Genomic DNA, 17858 nt, shown 5'->3' on the forward strand with positions numbered 1-17858 from the left:
CAGAGCCCCCAGCTTCCTGGGGGCACCCCAGGAGAGGCCAGGGCTCTCCCTACCCACGTGGAGGAGACATCACAGGGCCCCCAGTCACGGAAACGCTGCCTCCCACAGCCGACTGCCTCACGCCCAGCCTCCCCTCCCTGACAATGCAGCCAATTCTCTTTTTCTGACCCTTGTAACTGGGGGAGGTATGCATACCCTTCATAGCAAGTGATGGCATTTGGGGGAGTCCTGGCAGTTGCTAAGATAAACTCATTAGGAAAAAAAAGTCTATAAAAGAACAGAACAGATACAGAATTAACCTAACACCAAAACCCCCAACTGAAATTTTCATGCTGTTCATGGATTATAAAAATTGAAGTCCCAGAAGGTGAACTTTGGTGAATAATGTCAGAAAATGGGCACAGACAAAGGTTGTTATTTATACACATTCCTAAGACTCTGTCAGAAGAGTAGGGACTTAGAGGGGGAAGAATTCACATGGGGAGGCCACCCTGGGAGGATTAAGGAATAAAAGAGCTGGGACATTTTCAAATACATTTTTACTCCGTAGACCAGGCAAGTTGCTCAAATGAAATCTCACCGGTGACATCAGTGCGAACATTTTAATGAAAATTACCTCGCTTAATTACCAAGATTCATATTAAATTAGTTTCCTGAGTACTGAAATTTCTTCGGTGTTTATTGTGCAACGAGCTCGGGCTGGGAAGTACCTTCCTCATTGCTTTAAAGTCACATCTTTATATGATATCTGATTTCCTAAAATGAGAGCTCTCTGACAAAACTCTCTAACTGGAACCATCCATGGAAATGATGATTTTTTTGTGAAAAGGGTTAAAAATAACTGTTTTCTGTCTGAAAATGATTAATATTCCACCCAACTGTTTCCTTCTTTTAGGCAATCTGCACATTCTAAGTAGGTGGATATTTTCTTAGCTGGCTTACATGCATTTATTTATACATTTTTTTCCCCACAATAAAAATTACACAAGGTATGACAAAGAGCGTGTGCACTTTTAAAGTTGGCCACGCTCCCTTCCCATCCACTCCATGTAACTGCAACCCAGGGATGGGAGAGCCGGGAGCGGCTCAGAAGGTAGCCACCCATTTGGTGCAGCCAGCCATGTGCCCCGACCTGCCTTGGCCAGTGCCTAGCAGCCCTCTGGTCACTAAGGACTACAGTCAAAACTTCCTTTATTTTCCCTAGGACTTAGTTCCTAACATGCTCCATGGCACAGTCCCCACGGATGGCCATTCCGGAACGCAATCCCACAAGGGCTGAAGGTTTGAAAGCAGCACACGATAAGGCGAGACACCTTCCACCGTGTTATATTCCGGACCAACTCAAACCAAACCGTATCCCAAACCAAAGTCATTATCCCCTGACATGCCAGAGATTAACAACTGGCAATTTGAGGAGGAACTGGAGTCCTCCCTGTCCCCTACCCCAAGAATCTGTAAGCAGCTGCTAATTCCCATGCACCCGGCTCCCGACAGCTTTTTCCTTACCTTCCTTCTTGGTGAAGGCATTTAACAAAGACTTCATTTTCCCTCTGACTTTGGCAGCGGTCCGCTCATTATATAACCTTCCTGGATGGGAGGAAGGACAGGCGTGCAGCCCGGCCCCTCGGTGCTAGAGCAGCTGGGACCCGGGGAGAGGTGGCGGGTGTCTGGGCACGGTGCACTTCCGAGCATAGCTGGGCATGCCAGACCCAGCGTGCTGGTGACAAAGCCCACCCCATATTCTGTCTGTCAGCTGGGAACCAACTGCACGTAGACGGGCTGCTCTCAAACACGGCTACCTCTCGCGGCGCGCGTCATGTGAGCCGGGCTACTCTGCTTTTGTGCTCAGGGCATTGAGAAAGAGGCACCGCGGAGGGTTAACGCGGATCAGGCGTCCTCGAGCTGGCAGCTGGGAGACGCCGGGAGGCATGAGTGAGCTCGAGCCCCAGTTATCCAAGGAAACTCGGGCTGGTGCTGGGCGCTCCATGCGCCTGTGCCTAAATATAATGCACTGTGCTTTTCTATTTTTTTAAAAAAAATTTTTTTAAAGAAAAAGCCAAGTTTGTTTGTCAGCTAGCAGATGTGGTAAGACAGACAAGGGGGAGGGAAGCGTACAAGTACCAGATAAGCTTCACACCAGACCCACGTTCCCTGGGCAGACATGGCCAGCATTCTGGAATTTCTGAACACGACCTATATTTCTGTTCAAAAGAATCAGACACAAGTGCCCATGACTTCTCTGGCTCCCCACCCATCGAGGTAATTACCCTGGAAAAAACAGGACTCCACCCCCTCCCACTTTTTTTTTTTTTTTTCTTTTTTTTTTAAAGAGAGAGATAAAAAGACAATTAAACTGAGACCCTGCCAAGGATGGCCCCGATTCCAGGCAGCTGATAAAAGCGAGCTCTTCAGGGTCACTTTAGGCATTTCCTCAGCATTTCCAACCCAACAGAAAAAGAGAAAAGAGGAAAGCTGCCGCTTGGAAGCCCCACATGGAGAAAGTCAGATTTATAAAGCAAACACAGAGAAGTGGATGCAGGCTGGGGCCCTGTGGCAGGTGGACAGAGAGTTATTTCTACACCAGGAGAAGGAGCTTCCTGAAGCTATGTGGAGCATCCAGGGGCAAGGTTCTGTTGCCCGATGCCTCTGCTGGGCTGTAATTTAGTGTGCTGTTTTTTTTTGTTTTTTTTTTTTTCTTCTGGTTGCTAAGAGAACTGCTTCAGAAATTTAACACACACACACACACACACACACACCCCAAAACCAGAGAAAGACGAGACAAGACGAAAAAGCAACAAGAGCACTAAAGTTTAATTCCATATGGTTGACACACTTTGTGTCAATAAAAATGGCGGTGTGACAATGAGAAGACTGGGGGCCCCCCAGGAGCCTTTCCCTGAAGGTGTACTGGGGACGGGACTGCAGCATGCCTTGGTGAGGGCCTCTGGTTTTAGGGAGAGCAGAGACTGCCACAGAATCACTGAGTGTACGCCCTGTATCAGCTGAGCACCGAACAGCATCTCTTGGCCGGGCGCAGTGGCTCACGCCTGTAATCCCAGCACTTCGGAAGGTGGAGGTGGTTGAATTGCTTGAGCCCAGGAATTTGAGACCAGCCTGGGCAACACAGTGAGACTCCGTTTCCATGAAAAATAATTTAAAAACACTAGCAACATTAGCCTGGTGTGGTCGTGCGCCTGTGGTCCCAGCTACTCAGGAGGCTGAGGCAGGAGGATTGCTTGAGCCTAGGAGTTCAAGGTCCCAATGAGCTATGATTGTGCCACTGCACACCAGCCTGGGGATAGAGCAAGACTGTCTCCAAAAACAAACAAAAAACCCCACAAAAACCCAGAAATAACAATAAACCTCATCTCTTTTTTAACTCACACAACTCATGAGCCATGTCAAAACTCTGCCGGGGTGACATTCTCACCCTACCATGCGTCGCCAACTCATAAAACCGAGTCAAAGCCATTTCTAAGACTTGCATTAAGAAACGGTTCTGAGGTCAGAGCCACCAGTGTGTCCCACAGGGTTCATGCACCTCCTCGGACACTCTGAGCAAGGCTGAACAGCTTCCAGAAGAACCTTCCTCGGATGCACAAAGCGTTCCCCCACTTCGGGAGGCCTGACGATGTGTCCTCCGGGTGGACCAGCCAGGGGGGCCAGAAGCTTTCCAGATGGTGAGTGTCTGGTTCATTGCTGTGTGCTGGCCTGGCTGCCTGCCCTGGCTGGCGAGCGCTGGGAGGCTGAGACGGGGATGCCACCGTGTCCGTATTGGTGTGTAGAGGGAGCTCCTCCAAGGCTGGGGGACCCGGCTGGTCGTGTGTTCAGCCACGTGAGCCCAGAGGACTCACCAAAGCTCAGGGAACTCTCGGGGAGACTCAGTGACGCTCAACACCCCCTCCATCTGTCACTGATCGATTCCCTCCCAAAAGCACAGAGCCTCATCCCAAGCCAAGTTTCCGAGCCAATCACTGCTCCGGCGCTGCTGCCTTTGAGGCCTGCAGCGGTGTGGGGAGAGCCTGCACGTTTCTGGGCTGGTGAGGCCAGGATGGCCCTTGGCCTGAGGCCAGTGGTGTCCTGTCATCTTTGGCTGCCTTGCCGGCCATGGAAGACCTTGGGTGGAGGGAAGAAGCCACCTCCCTGGGACCATGTGACAATCCTGCATCTCTTCTGACTGGTGGACCAGGCAGGGGACAAGATGGAGCCTTTTTCCTCTCATGGGGGCCTCCAATGTCAAATATGTCAAAGGACCAAGAAGAGGCCCTGCCACGTCTAAACCACAGAAGAACCCCGAACCTCTGGACGGGAGCCACGCAGCAGCACTCACAGCTGGCCAGATAGGACCCTCAGCGGCCGCTGTCAGGTGCATGTGCAGCAGCTGCTCCTGGAGGTACATTTGCCCTTAAGCAGGAGCCCAGGCAGGGGTTCCATGAACCCTGGGCTGCCCAGGGAGAAGAGAAGGAGCCTTCCCAAGACAAGGCCCCGTCACCAGGAACACGGCTGGGCTGGCTTCCATCCCTGGGGTCCCTCTGCCCTGTCCACCACCACCCCTGCACCCCATGTCCCATCTGGTTTGGGGGCGTGTGCAGAAGACAGCCAGCCAGATCCGAAGACCCAGGCCTGCTTCTCAGGCTGTGCAGGGGGGAGGGGTGGGGCACGATGAGGCTTTGGACACCAGACAATTTGAGGAACCCAGGGAGCACCCCCAGGCTAAAGGATCCCTTTTCCAGACACCTTCAATTCTTTCAATAAGCAGAAAACTTTTCCCGCCCACACTCGGAGGAGGCTGAGTAAACCACTCACAAAGATCAGGAGCGGTGGTGGCTCCACCAGTCTCATGCACAGACCTACTGAGTGCCTGGCCCTGGGCCAGGCTCTGCCACAGGGGTCTCCTGGTCAACCCCACAGAAATCCTGCCGAGGGAGTTGGGCCATTCTTGACACCACCCTCCTGGCCATGTGGTAGGCTCTCCGTGGATACTTCCAGCGATGGGGGGCTCACTACCTTTGCGCCGGGGTTCTCGCTGTCAGACGCAGGCAGCAGCCTATATGAGCCTCCTTCCCCCGCACCCGCCACTTGCCCCCTTCCCTGTGGGTGCAGACCACTTCCTCATTTGCCGGGAAGTCTGGCGCTGAAGGCACAGACTCTGCCCCGACAAACGCAAACCTTTGTGCAGCCTCCAGGGCGGTTTTCACCTGGTGCCTCCATCCCTGCCTTTCTGGGGGGATATTTATCTTCCAGCCCCGGGATGTGGCCATTGGAACATCAGCATTCCTTCTGCCCCTCATTTTATGAGCACGTCTGCGGCCTGAAGCCTGCCCTGCCTGCCTGGCTGGGAAGGAAGTTCTGTGTGGACAACTGTTCGGTGTGAATGTTTGGGGTCCAGGCCCTCCCAGAAATCCACACTTGGGGTTATCGCAGGAGACAAGCTCACCCCTGAGCCCCAGGTAGATGGTTCACATTCTCCTGCCATCTGCACACAGGCCCGGCCCTTCACCCTCCAAGCCACGGAGACCCAGAAACCTGCCACCGACCAGGTGACCTTGGAGAGCCGGGACAGCGGAGGCAGAGGCGGGCGCACAGCCTCCTGCAGAACTCCAGGAATTCGCTAGCGCCAGCCATTCCCATCTCTAAAACAAGGATTCCCAGGATGACCAAGCACTAGTGGTTGAGATGAAAATTAAGACAAAGATAAAAGATGAAACTTAAAAACCCATTTTCCCTGGAGGCTTCCAGAGATCTTTTTCTCTGAGAAAAGCCTCAGGCTTTGGGAATGTCCCCGTGGAGCTGCCATCCTGGGTCCCTGAGACAGCAGCAAGGCTGTCAGATGAGACGGACGAGCTTCAGAGAGGCTGAGCGCTAAGCTGCCCAGGGCTCGGGAAGGGTCAGACATCCCTGCTGTACCCACATAGGCTTCCACGTGTTGGAGCCCAAATGCCCACAGCATGGCTGAGCCCTCCCTTCCTTCCACCTTTAGACCCTCTGTTCCTGTAGGGGTCCTTCGTGGAGGGCCTACAACGACCCTGGAGGCTTGTGCTGGCCACATTCCTACTGAATGCAGATGAGGTTTTATTTCAAATGGATTTCATTCCGGAAGAGGGAGAGATTGGAGGGGAAGAACATCCGGGTGTGAGCTGGGCTGGGGGCAGGCGGGTAGCAGAGATGGTAGCAATGTGAGTGGTTAGTGATGAAGCTATCCACCTGCCTGCCTGCCTGCCTGCCTGCATGCCCACCCGTCCCAAAACTCAGGCGAGCACCTTTTGAGTCTATTGGTTGCCTGCCCGCACGCCCACCCATCTCAAAACACAGGCGAGCACCTTTTGAGTCTGTTTGTTGTCCATGGACAGATGGAAAACCAGGAGGAAAGAGGAGAGGGAGGCTCTGAAGTCAGGGTTTCCAGAAAGGAAAGGGGTCACCCCTAAATGAACCCCAAACTCTCAGCCACCGAATCTGGCCCTTCAGACACCAACTCAGCTCAACTCAGCCCAGCTCCAGTGCCTGGCCCTTGGTGCTTCGTGAGCCAGTGACATCCAAAGCCCTGTGCCCCCTTCCCTCCCTTCCTGCAGCCCCTGCCCACGAGCACCCCACAGACTCACCCCATACACTGCACCACCCCCTCAAACCCTGAGACTCACTAAGCCCTTTATTTGCCATGTCTTTTGACAACTGCCTGACAACGGGCTGAAAATAATTTCACTTCTTGCATAAAAAAAAGCTCTTCGCACATCAGAACATTTCAAGGTGCTCTGAAGTCCTGGCGGGGAGGCCATACCAGGTGTTATAAACATAACTGGCGACACTCGGAGGTGCTCACGGGTCTCAGAAACGTCTCCATTCAGTGGCAATCAGACGCCCTCCTCCACTAGCTGTGGCTTCAGCACCCATGTGGTTTGGAAAGAGCTGGGCATGGGAGTCAAGACGCACGTTTGGGTGCTGACTCTACCACGCCCCCTGCAGCCATGGGCTGGCTGGACACCCCCTGACCCTCGGTTTTCCCATCTGTAAAGTGGGAATAGCACAACTTACTCCGCAGGGTGGAGCCACCCGAGCTTGTGTTTGAAGCACAAAGGAGAGGGGCTTGGTGCACACAACCCCGTGGGGACACCTTTGGGGGCAAGTCTCAGCTCTGTGACCCTGGAAAAGTCCCGTGAGCTCTCTGTGCCTCTGTTTCCTAGTCTGTTTAATGGGGATATTAATGGTGCCACTTCACAGGAGAGTCATAAGGATAAAGTAAGTTAATATTTGTAACAGTAGTACCTGGAGGCAGTGTCAGTGATCCCTGAATGAATACATTTAATTTTTTAAAAATCTGTAAGCAGACAGCAAGGCAATCCTCCTGCTTTGCCCTATCTCTATAATAAACAAGTCCTGGTCTATTGCTCACAGTGCATTCACATTATTCTTCTGGGTGCTGCCTCCTCCAGGAAGTCTCCCTGACTGATCTAGGCAGCAGACAGATCCCTCTTCAGGGCTCCTGTGGCAGCAGTCAGCCCTCGGGGCATGTGGTGGAGCCAGGAGCCTCTCAGCTCCTCAAAGGCATGCTCCGTGCCCAGCCCTCCTCCCTGCCCTGCACACTGGCAGTAATCCCTAGTGCTCCAGAGATGCATGAATGAATGAATGAATGGAGTGAATTAACAGAGGGGGTGAGTCCTAGCTTTTTTTCTGAGTGTTCCAATGCACTTTACTAGGTTCACCAGGCTGCTCTCTAGTTATGCTGCTCTCCTGAGGCCAGAAGCCACCTTCCTTCTCCAACTCCCATCCTACCTCCACCCCCTCTTCTGTCCAGGGCCTTGCATGTACCCAGTGGAGGCCCAGGGAGGCTTGTGCTAAGCCACAGCCACGCTACCAGCTGCCCCAGACCCTGAGAAGGCCTGTACTGCCTCGCCTTGCCCCACGAGCAGGTGCAGCCAGGACAGCATCCTTGGCGTCCTCACTGCATCTGCAGAGCAGCAAGGCTGCTGTCCTCAGCATCCTCACTGCATCTGCAGAGCGGCTGAGCCAGTGTCCTCAGCATCCTCACTGCATCTGCAGAGCGGCTGAGCCAGTGTCCTCAGCATCCTCACTGCATCTGCAGAGCAGCCTGGCCAGGGTCCTCAGCATCCTCACTGCATTTGGAGTTCCCTGCACCCCATGTCCTGCCTGGAAACAGTGAGGGCTCATCCCTCAGCTTCCCCAGCTGCTGGGGTTTCGAGTTCGAGCCAATCAGACACATGGGCCAGGAAGGCGCTGATGCAGGAGGAGCAACTCACCGAAGCCAGTGGGTGTGGCACCCGGCTCCAGCACAATATCAAGCTCCTGCCAGCGCCTCTGACTGTACACGGCACCAGGTGTTCCATAGAGCCCACCTGTGGCTAGATGCCCTGGCTGGTCGCAGTTCCCAGGCCTGGCTCCCCAGCCCTCTTGGAGCACAGTGACCACCTGACATCTGTCAGAGTCTTCCCTCTCCTGCATCAACCAGCCAGGGTGGATGCTACTGCTGGTGACCCAGACCCTGACTGGTAGAGCCCGTGAGGCTGGGTCTCGGGCAAGTGAGCTGGGCATGCGACATCTCTCAGGGAGGCCTCTGGTCCAGGGACCCTGAGAGCATCTCTGCAACATCTGCAGCTGGACTTTCTGGGTTCAAATCCCACAAGGTAACTGTCCACAAGTCACAAAATGTCCCTGGACTCTGGATCCCCAAAAACAAAGCAAGCACAGTGATGGTGGCCACTTCAAGGAGCTGCTCGGGGGGTTGAGTGCTTACCGGGCGCAGTACTTACACACAGTGAGCGCTCGACAGAGGTTAGCTGCTGCCACCATGACCACGACTGAAGTTTGTTCATTATTGCTGACTGTTCATTATTGTGATTATTACAACAGCTTGTTGACGAGGGAGGTCCTGACAGGCACTCTCAGTCTCTCTGGGCAGCTCAGGTGGCTGCAGGCAGTGGAAGGCCATCGGGCCGCTAGAGACAGGGTGCTGACCCAGGCCAGGACAGGTCGTCTCCCCAAGACACTGCTCCTGTGTAACTCAGACCCAGGCCCTCCCGCCAGGAAGAAGCTCCAAGTTGACAAAGGCACAAGGGCTAGTAGCTTTGAGCGCTACCTTCAACTTAAACCCTGGGCAAAACCCTGAGCATGATCACAACCAAACCAGAAGGGAAGAAAATAAAATGTTGGGATGTAGGAAGCAATGCCAAGAAAATTCCCAGGGTTCTGGGGCAGGGGACGCCCTGATATCCCGGAGATTTATTAAGGCCCCACCCCATATTTCAGGGGGAGACGCAGGGAAGCACCTGAGCCTATTTCCACCTTAACACAAAATACACAGGAGGTGGCTCTAACTCTGGGCAGACTGGAGGCCCATAGGGAGCTGAAAAAAGAAAAGAAACTCTAGACGTTCTCAGTGGCCCACGAGCCCCAAACTCCACTTTATCTTGCAGAAACAAAGACTGAATGCTGAGAAATTATGTATGCAAGAGCCTCAGCCAGGGGGGGCCAAGCCAGGAGCAGGGGTGGCAGGTGCAGGGCAGGTACAAGCTAGAGCAGGATTCTTCCTGTCCATCCCCCACCAGATCCAAAATAGCATCTCTTCCTTCTTTCCCTCGTAGCTTTAGATAACTGCAATTTAAATATTAGTAGGCAACATTTCTCTATCTCACAATAATTGTTAAATGAATCATGCTTTTATAAATAACACAAGATATAAAAAGGCATCTCAGCAATAATGCGGGGTTATCTTTGCACAAAGAGGTAGGAGTCTGTGGCGTTTGTAATTGAGTCATTGAGGGAAGCTTTGCTCCTGCAGGATCGAGGGAGGCCCGTGGAAAATCGGGGTGAGGGCACTGAGGAGTGGGCGTCGGAACCTCTCACAGGGTCTCTCTCCCTGGTTGCAGAGCTGAAAGGGGCTGGGGGTGTAACTCCAAGAGATACCACTCACCAGTTTTCTGACCCTGAATTGAGCTTTAGGGCCAAGAACATGGCTATTTTGGGGGGCAGTGAGGAGGAGCTCTGGAGGGTGAAGGTGGGTCTGACCATAAAGAGAGGTGAGGGGTTCCCAAGGTATATTCTAGAAGAATCACAGCCTCCAGACGTTGCCTCCTCTGCCCTCCCTCCACGCAGCTCCAGCCTTGGCCACAGGCTCCCTGCAGAGCCACAGCCCCAGTGCACAGGACACTACTGTGTGCAGGACATGCCTGACGGGGGAGGAGGGGTGGAGTCAAGGGGCATGCAATGGCTTATGGGCAGCATGAGCCACCCCTGTGGTGTCCCTTCTGAGAGCTGAGTGACTGTGGATACCTGGGCTTCCCACAGGGGAAAATGAGGCTTATGTGCTGAGACGTGTTCCTCCAGTTCTCGAGGACACGGGCTGCACAGTCAGGAATCACAACCGGGGCCGAGGTGCAGGCCAAGTGGGCTGGGGGCTTATGGAGGACCCCGGGGCCAGGGTGATCTTGCACCATGAGAAGAGATGTCCAGTCCCTGGGAGGAACCAGAGCTGAGCTAGGGGACCCCTCTTGGGGTGAGCCACCCTCTTTCCACAGGACCTGATGGAGTCCTTTGTTCCAGCTTCTTATAAAAGAATGAAATCTGAGCTTGGTGGTGGAAGATGTGAGTCCTGGGTCAGTCTCTGACTCAAGGCAGGGTTCTGGGACTCAGTTTTCTCATCTGTAGAATAGGGTGACCAGCCTCACTCTTCTGAGGTCTCATGAGGTCTCTAAGAATCCCACAGGCTAGAGAAACCCAGGGAGAAGAAGCCTGGAGATCTAGGGGCAGAGTGGGCTCCCTCTTGGACCTCGATGGAGGCTGGGGGAGTGGGCATCCCAAGCCCACTGTACCTCAAGCAGGGAAGCAGCTCTCCCTGTCTCAAGCCACACTGGGGTGGGCTGCCCATAACCTCCCCTCCCCTACAGGAGGGCCCACCAAGGTGCAGGAGGGACTCCTGAAATGTGGGTAGGAGTGTCGCTCCGTTTTCAGCCACAGACACCCTTTCACAACATGGTCTGCTTGCCCATGGGGGGCCAGGGAAAGGCCCAGCTCTCAGTCCTTAAGTGAACGTGCCTGCTGCCTCCATTCTCTGAGCGGCTGCACACTCAGAAGCAGCATGGCCCCTTAGCCCTGATTCTCAGGCTGGCTCCATGCAGCTGCCACTGCGCACAGAGGGAAAGCCTGGGCGAGACCGGGGGTGAGGACAGTGCCCGCTTCCACCCTTGTTGCTTGAGACCTCAGGCACATGGCTGTGCCTGTCCGAGCCTGAGCCTGCAAGTCGGGGAAAGGGTAATAACAGCAGCCATCTCAAAGGCCAGCAGTTGTGCAAGTCAACATTTATGAAGTGCCAGGCACGGAGGGAAATGACTTCCTGTGGGTGGCCCCGGGTGCCACCCAAGGCCTGGACCTCTACATCGTTCCTGTTGCTCCCCCATGGGTAGATGCTGTCTGGAGGGCCCTGCCTGCCTCCATCACAGCCTCTACTCACTGTTCATAGGCTCCTCACTGCCTGGGTATTTGGTGCCAGACTGCAGATGCCAGGACCACACAGAAAGAACCACCACAGCTGCCCAATGCCTGGGTGTCTCAGGACACATTGAAGGGCTAGGCCCACTCAGCAGCTCCCCTCACAGAGTGACTTACTTAAAGCAGCACCTGAGACCATTGGAGGCCAACTACAGTCACCAAGTCCTGTGGCCTGAAGGTTTACATCCCCCCCGCCCCACCAAATTCATGTATTGAAACCTTAACCTCCCATGTCATGGTATTTGGAGATGGGGACATTGGGAAGTAATTAGGGTTGGATGAGGTCAAGGAGGTGGGACCCCCATGATGGGATTGGTGTCCTTGTAAGATGAGACTTAAAAGTTGGCCACTCTCTTTCTCTCTGTCTCTCCACCACAGGAGGGCTCAGCAAGAAGGCTGCCGTCTGCAAGCCAGGAAGGGAGCCCTCATCAGACACCCAATTAAGATCCAATCAAGGCTGGCACCATGATCTTGGACTTCCCTCAGAACTTCGAGAAAAATGTTTCTGTCGCTTAAGCCACCAGTCTATGGTATTTTTGTTAAAGCAGCTGCAGCTAATGAAGACACCAGGCAGACTGAGCATGCCAGTGCCCCCTTACAGGCCACTGCCCCTTACAGGCTACCAGGGGACTTACGCCATTGCCTCTGATGCTCCTGCTCCTCCACATGCCCCCTCACTTACACGGGCCCTGCCAGCTCCCTCCCAGTGCTCTGGACACATCTCTGCCCCTGCTGTGCCTGCCCTCCATCTGGCATTCCTCTGCCTGCTCTTCCCATGTCTGGCTGCTTCCAACTCCAGGCCTTGTGCACTCACGCTAAAGGTCAACGCATGAGGAGGCTTTCCTTCGCCATCGTGTCCAAGAGGGTTACTCTCTTATTCTCTATGCTAGCCCCTTGTGACTTTTTCCTTCACTGTATTTATTGAACATTGAAATCAGGTTAGTTTTAAGTTTGCTTATATGGTCTTTCTCCCCCAAGTAAAATGTCTGTAAACTGCGGACAAGGGCAGACTCTGTCTTAATCACTACTGCATCACCAGCACAGAGCCCAGCCCCTCTCAAAGATGTGTGTTGAGGCCAGGCACGGTGGCTCATGCCTGTAATCCCTGCACTTTGGGAGACTGAGGCAGGCAGATCACTTGAGGTCAACAGTTCGAGACCAGCCTGGCCAACATAACAAAACCCTGTTTCTACTAAAAACACAAAAAATGAGCCAGGCATGGTGGTGTGCCTGTAATCCCAGCTACTTGGGAGGCTGAGACAGGAGAATCGCTTGAACCCAGGAGGCTGAGGTTCCAGTTTGCCAAGATGGTGCCATTGCACTCCAGCCTGGGCAACAGAGCAAAACATTCTGTCTCAAAAAAAAGATGCATGCTGAGTAACTTCATCCAATAAATGAACAAATAAAAGGACGGCACGTTCCCACCTCCCACCCTGGACTTGTATGGTGTTTGCCTCACCGTGTGAAATGTCTTCCCACCTTGAACACTGCCTCCCCACAACTGGGGCCTTCTGGAAGGCCTGGGGCAGGGGAGGGGCCTTCATACACTTCTCTATGCTCAGGACACAACAGAAGACCCTGCACAAAGTGGGAGCTTATCAATACATGTTCTGGTTATCTTAGGTCCTTGCCTGCCTGCTTCAACACTTGGGTTGTTTGATGCTGCTTCTAACAATTGTGGCTTCCTTTGGTTGCACATTGCATTTTCCTTCTCTTCCTAGCTAGCAATTTCTGATTCTATATTGGCCATTGTGTTTGTTATGTCGGAGAGACTCTAGGTTCTGTTATCTTCCTCTGAGGTGTGTTTAGTTTTTCAAGTAGGTAGTAAAACTATCAGTGCAATGCCTTGCCCTGTGGAGGTGCTATCTGACGCTTTGTTGGGGGAGTCTCTGTCGATTTGGTCCTGGGATGGAGTCCTGACTCCTAGGGCCCCTCTAGGGCTCCAGCAGAAAGCTCAAGATGTTTATCAAGCTCCTGTAACATGCTGGGACTCAATTCTATACTCTGTCTCTCCTGTGGAAGAAACTACTGAAGTCTCCCCATGGCACCTGGGCTTTAAGCTAGTTTTCCACTGAGCCCCTGGACTCTCACCCTGCACAGGCCAGTTCAACAATCCAAAAGGAATTTATGTGTAGACTTCAGGGCCCTCCTCTTTCCAGGATTTCTCTTGACTTCCAGTCTCTCAGGCAACTCTGACCCCAACCTCCAACCCCTGAATCCACAACACATTAAGACTCCAGTTTATGTCAGGGGAAACCTAATTAATGTGGGCCTCACAAAGCGGGGGGGGGCTCCTCTTCTGTCAAGGGTCCCAGCATCTCTAGTTCTGTCTGCTTTTGGCCACTTGCCCAAGCCTACAAGCAGCTGGTGTTGGTGTTTATATAGCATTTGTCCAGCGTTTGCCACTGTGATTAACAGGAGGATTAGTCTGACATGAGCTGCTCCATCACCATGGGAAAGCAGAAGTCACGGGCTCATCAATACATTTATAATTATATTTAATACAACACACTTGCAGATATTCAGTAAAGTCGGGGAGAAGTCATCCAATAGGCTCCTTCAAACTACTTTTTCATCCTAAATGAAACTAAGGACAATGGTATAACATGTGGGCTCCAGAACTCAGGTCATGTGCTTGGAGGTGTCTTGGTTGCTTTGTTTGGTAACTCAGCTTAGAAAGCCCTCAGGGAAAGGGCGGGTCTGGGCCAGTGGCCCTCCCCACCCCACTCCACAGCCCGTGGTATACAGCAGCCAGTGCACTCTCCCCAGGTCTGGAAGCAACACACACACCCCTGGTAGAGAGGGCGGGTACATTAAAGCAGAGAGAGGACCAGGATGTGCTCAGACCACTGACTATGGAAGCCAAAAAGTCCTGAGCAGACAGGAGGTGCAGCCTTCCTGGGCCACTGGGCTCCTGGATCTGGACTTCCTTACACCCCATCAGGAAAGGACCACAGCCTTGGAGGGGGTTTATTTCAATACAAGAATCCAACTTTTGTAAGGTTTGAGTACCTCCAGGAGGCTGGAAGTGAAGGCGGGTTGAAGGGGAGGTCCCTTTTTAGATCAAGGTGTCCCCGGTAAAGCTGCCAGGCCACCCTGGAAAAGGAAGCACTCACCAGGCGGCTGAGTGAGGCTAGTTCTCCACCTCAGTTCTTCACCTAGTTAGCGAATCCAAATGCACATTTATATTTTGGGAACTAATTAAGGCTCAGTGACTGATTTAACCTTCAAATAAATTCCTCCCAGGGCCGAGCTGGCAGCATAGTGAATATCAGGCACCACATCTGCATCAAGAAAACCCCAAAGTCTAGGAAGAACCAAACCCCAAAGGGAAGGGACATGGAGAGGAGGGAATGCCAGGCGTGAGGTGGGCTTGTGCATCCTGGGGCTGTGCAGCCCTGGGGCTGAAGACAGAGGGCATGGGGCCCGCCGGTTGGCTCCCCACGTGGTGACGGCGTACAGTCTGGGAAGAACCGCGTGAGGGGCTTTGATGACTCAGGCATTATCACAGTCACAGCTTCCCAGGGCAGTGAAGGCCTCACTGTGATCGCCACCTCAATGTCAAAGCCAACCAGAGGTGTCCCGACCCCTGGACAGGGAGGTAGTTGGGTGGGTACCTCGGGGGTGCAGGTGAGAGCTCACCTGGCACACTACAGAGCATGAGGCAGAGATGCCCAAGGGCAGGTCCGCAGACCCCCCTGCATGTTCTGGGTGCTACCTCTGCCTGGCTGGGAGTCCCAGCTCCCTGGAGCCGCAGTTTCCCCACATGTCAGAAGGGGACTAGAATGCACCCCAAAAGTCCTTCAGGCTGCAAGATCCCCCCTCTCAGCTGTCAGGAGCATCCTTGTCTGGGAGGAGCCCTCAGAGGAGCAGAGTGTCCATGGGGCTGACTCCTGGGATTCTAGGGGCATTAACTGATGATACAAAAGGTGGAGACCTGGGAGGGGAGGCCTCTCCCTCTGAACTGTCCACAAATAAAAGGGCACACAGTGGCAGCCACATACTATAGCTCAGTGGCCAAGGAGAGCTCCTGGGACCTCAGCCATCAGGGCAGGGCTATTCCAGGCAGCGGGAGCCTGGGGAGGGCTGGGGAGCCATATGGGGAGGCTGGAGCCTGCAGACTCAGGATCTCCCTCCTGGGTGCTGAGGACAAGGACAAGGAACTGCGGTGGGGGTTCTCATGATGCAGCCACCCCAGCACCGGGCATTTCTAAGAGATGCTGATCAGGCCACCACCAGCCATCAAGACTTGACTGTGTTTTACTGGAGCTTGATAAGACTTCACCTGAGAAACACTCTGGCTGGCTCTGATCTCTTCCAGAGGTGTATAAAACATATAGGAATAGGCTGGACGTGGTGGCTCATGCCTGTAATCCCAGCACTTTGGGAGGTCGAGGCAGGTGGATTGCTTGAGGTTCGGAGTTCAAGACCAGCCTGGTCAACATGGTGAAACCCTGTCTCTACCAAAAATGCAAAAAAAAAAAAAAAAAAAAAAAAAATTAGCCAGGCATGGTGGCGGGCCCCTGCAATCCCAGCTATTCAGGGGGCTAGGGCAGGATAATTGCTTGAACCTGGGCTGGGAGGCAGAGGTTACAGTGAGCTGAGATGGCACCAGTGCACTCCAGCCTAGGTGGCAGAGTGAGACTCCACCTCAAAAATATATATATATAAATAAAATAGCAATTATCACCACAGTGAAAGGTGGGCAGCAGCAGCAGGTGATGCCTGTGACATGCCAGGCATGGAGGGCAACAGCTGCACGGCTTCCATGTCTCCTTCCTCCACCGCCACCCAGGGCACAACCATTTTCCCCATTACACAGCGGAGGAGTCCGAAGTTCAGAGCAGGTCAGCAAGTGGATGGAGGTCACACAGCCAGGCCACGATGTGCTCGGGCTGAGCCTGTGGGGTCTGCCTTTGGCCCCTTCGCTGACCCAGCTGCTGATGGTGAAACCCAAGCCCTGTGGTGCCACATTCCAGGAGGGTCTCCACCTGGTTCTTTAGGAATTCTGGCTTGACCTGGGTGCCTGCGATAGCTGTTGGAAGGTCCAGGGCCCCTTTCCCTCTGCTTCTCCCTTAGGCACCAGAGCCAGCTCCTGCAGAATCGGGGTGAGTCTCCAGCCCGCAAAGCCAGGACGACATGACTGCTCCTCCTGCCTGGCTTCTTGCTTTTCTTCGGGACCCAAGCATGCAGTGCCACTTCTGATCTACAGACCTTCTCATGCCTCAACCCCACCCCTGACTGTGCGTGTCTGCTCGTCAGCTCCCAAATCTTCTCCAAGTCTTGGCTACTGTCACCAACCTGGGCAGACATCCTCGGAGCCCACCCCCTCCCAAACCATCCTTTACATGCGGTCCTTGTGCTGTCACCACCCTTATTCCTGGGACCTAACTGCCCTTATTCCTGGGACCTAACTGCCCTTCTCCCTTAACCCTGGGCTCCCTGGGCTCCTGCAGGACAAGAGACCTTGTCTCTCTCTACTCCACACACCCTGCAGCCTGGCTGGGCATCACAGCTGTTTGGCCCATGCTTGCTCAAATCACGAACAGAACAAACGCAATACTGGCGATATTTGACAACTCATCAAACATTTACTTCCAAGTATATGAAATCTCATTATGTTATTAAAATATTTAAACATTTTACTAATTTCTTTTTAGTAAAATCGGTGGATGGTTTTGTCTTCCCTTGACTTGGGGCCAAAACCCATGCTGGAAAGAGACAGGCATTCCAGGGAATAAAGCATATTCCCTGCCGGGCGGCTCCAGACCTTTCTGCAGCACCATAGTGACCCTGAGGTGGTCAAGCCATGAGTCATGGAGGCCCATGGCCCATTCTGCTTCAATCAGCACTGGGGTTTCGCTGTGCCACCTTGGCCAGGCTGCATAACCTCTCTGAACCACTGTCTCTCCATGTGCAAATGGTGTGCTAGGGCCCTCCCTGCACTTGTCCCTTTCAGGAGCTCCTTTAGCTTCGAAAGCAGAAGAGAAGTGGGCACAGGGAGGGGTCAGCAGCCCTGCACCGTGAGCTCCTGCCCTGGAGCGAGCACGAGCCTCAGCCTAGGTCCCTTGGCCAGGAGTGGGTCCTGCTCCCTGCTGTGCCACCTGGGATTCTCACGCAGCTTAAATGGAGCTCGCCAAGGAAGCTGAGCCCTGTCCTGAAGCTGAAGGAGACACCGCTGGAGGCTCACAGGGAGGTGGGGGGCAGCACGCAGAGTCTCCCCGCCCAGAGGCCCAAGAGACGGCCGAGGTGAAGCTCCCTCCACACGGTTTCCTCCCTCAGCGTCTGAGCTTGCACGGGGATCTGTGAGAATGACACGGACGGTGGAACCTTCCACTCCACAGGCTCAGGGGGCCGGGCTG

General features: G+C 53.7%; 1 protein-coding gene across 2 annotated transcripts in view; it reads right to left on the reverse strand.

The window, feature by feature from the left end:
* The window catches only part of SHANK2 (SH3 and multiple ankyrin repeat domains 2), a 677887-nt gene that overhangs the window by 349707 nt on the left and 310322 nt on the right, over positions 1 to 17858 (reverse strand). The window contains exon 1 of one of the 2 annotated variants that reach the window (XM_058439055.1): positions 1507 to 1774. The exons of the other annotated variant lie outside the window; for it this stretch is intronic. Coding sequence (XP_058295038.1) covers positions 1507 to 1543 — 37 coding nt within the window. The 5' untranslated portion in view covers positions 1544 to 1774. Of the gene's footprint in view, positions 1 to 1506; positions 1775 to 17858 lie in introns of those variants that run through there. 2 annotated transcript variants of the gene reach the window in all.

Source organism: Hylobates moloch, unplaced genomic scaffold (assembly GCF_009828535.3).
Source record: "Hylobates moloch isolate HMO894 unplaced genomic scaffold, HMol_V3 SCAFFOLD_5, whole genome shotgun sequence".
Taxonomy (NCBI): Eukaryota; Metazoa; Chordata; class Mammalia; order Primates; family Hylobatidae; genus Hylobates; species Hylobates moloch.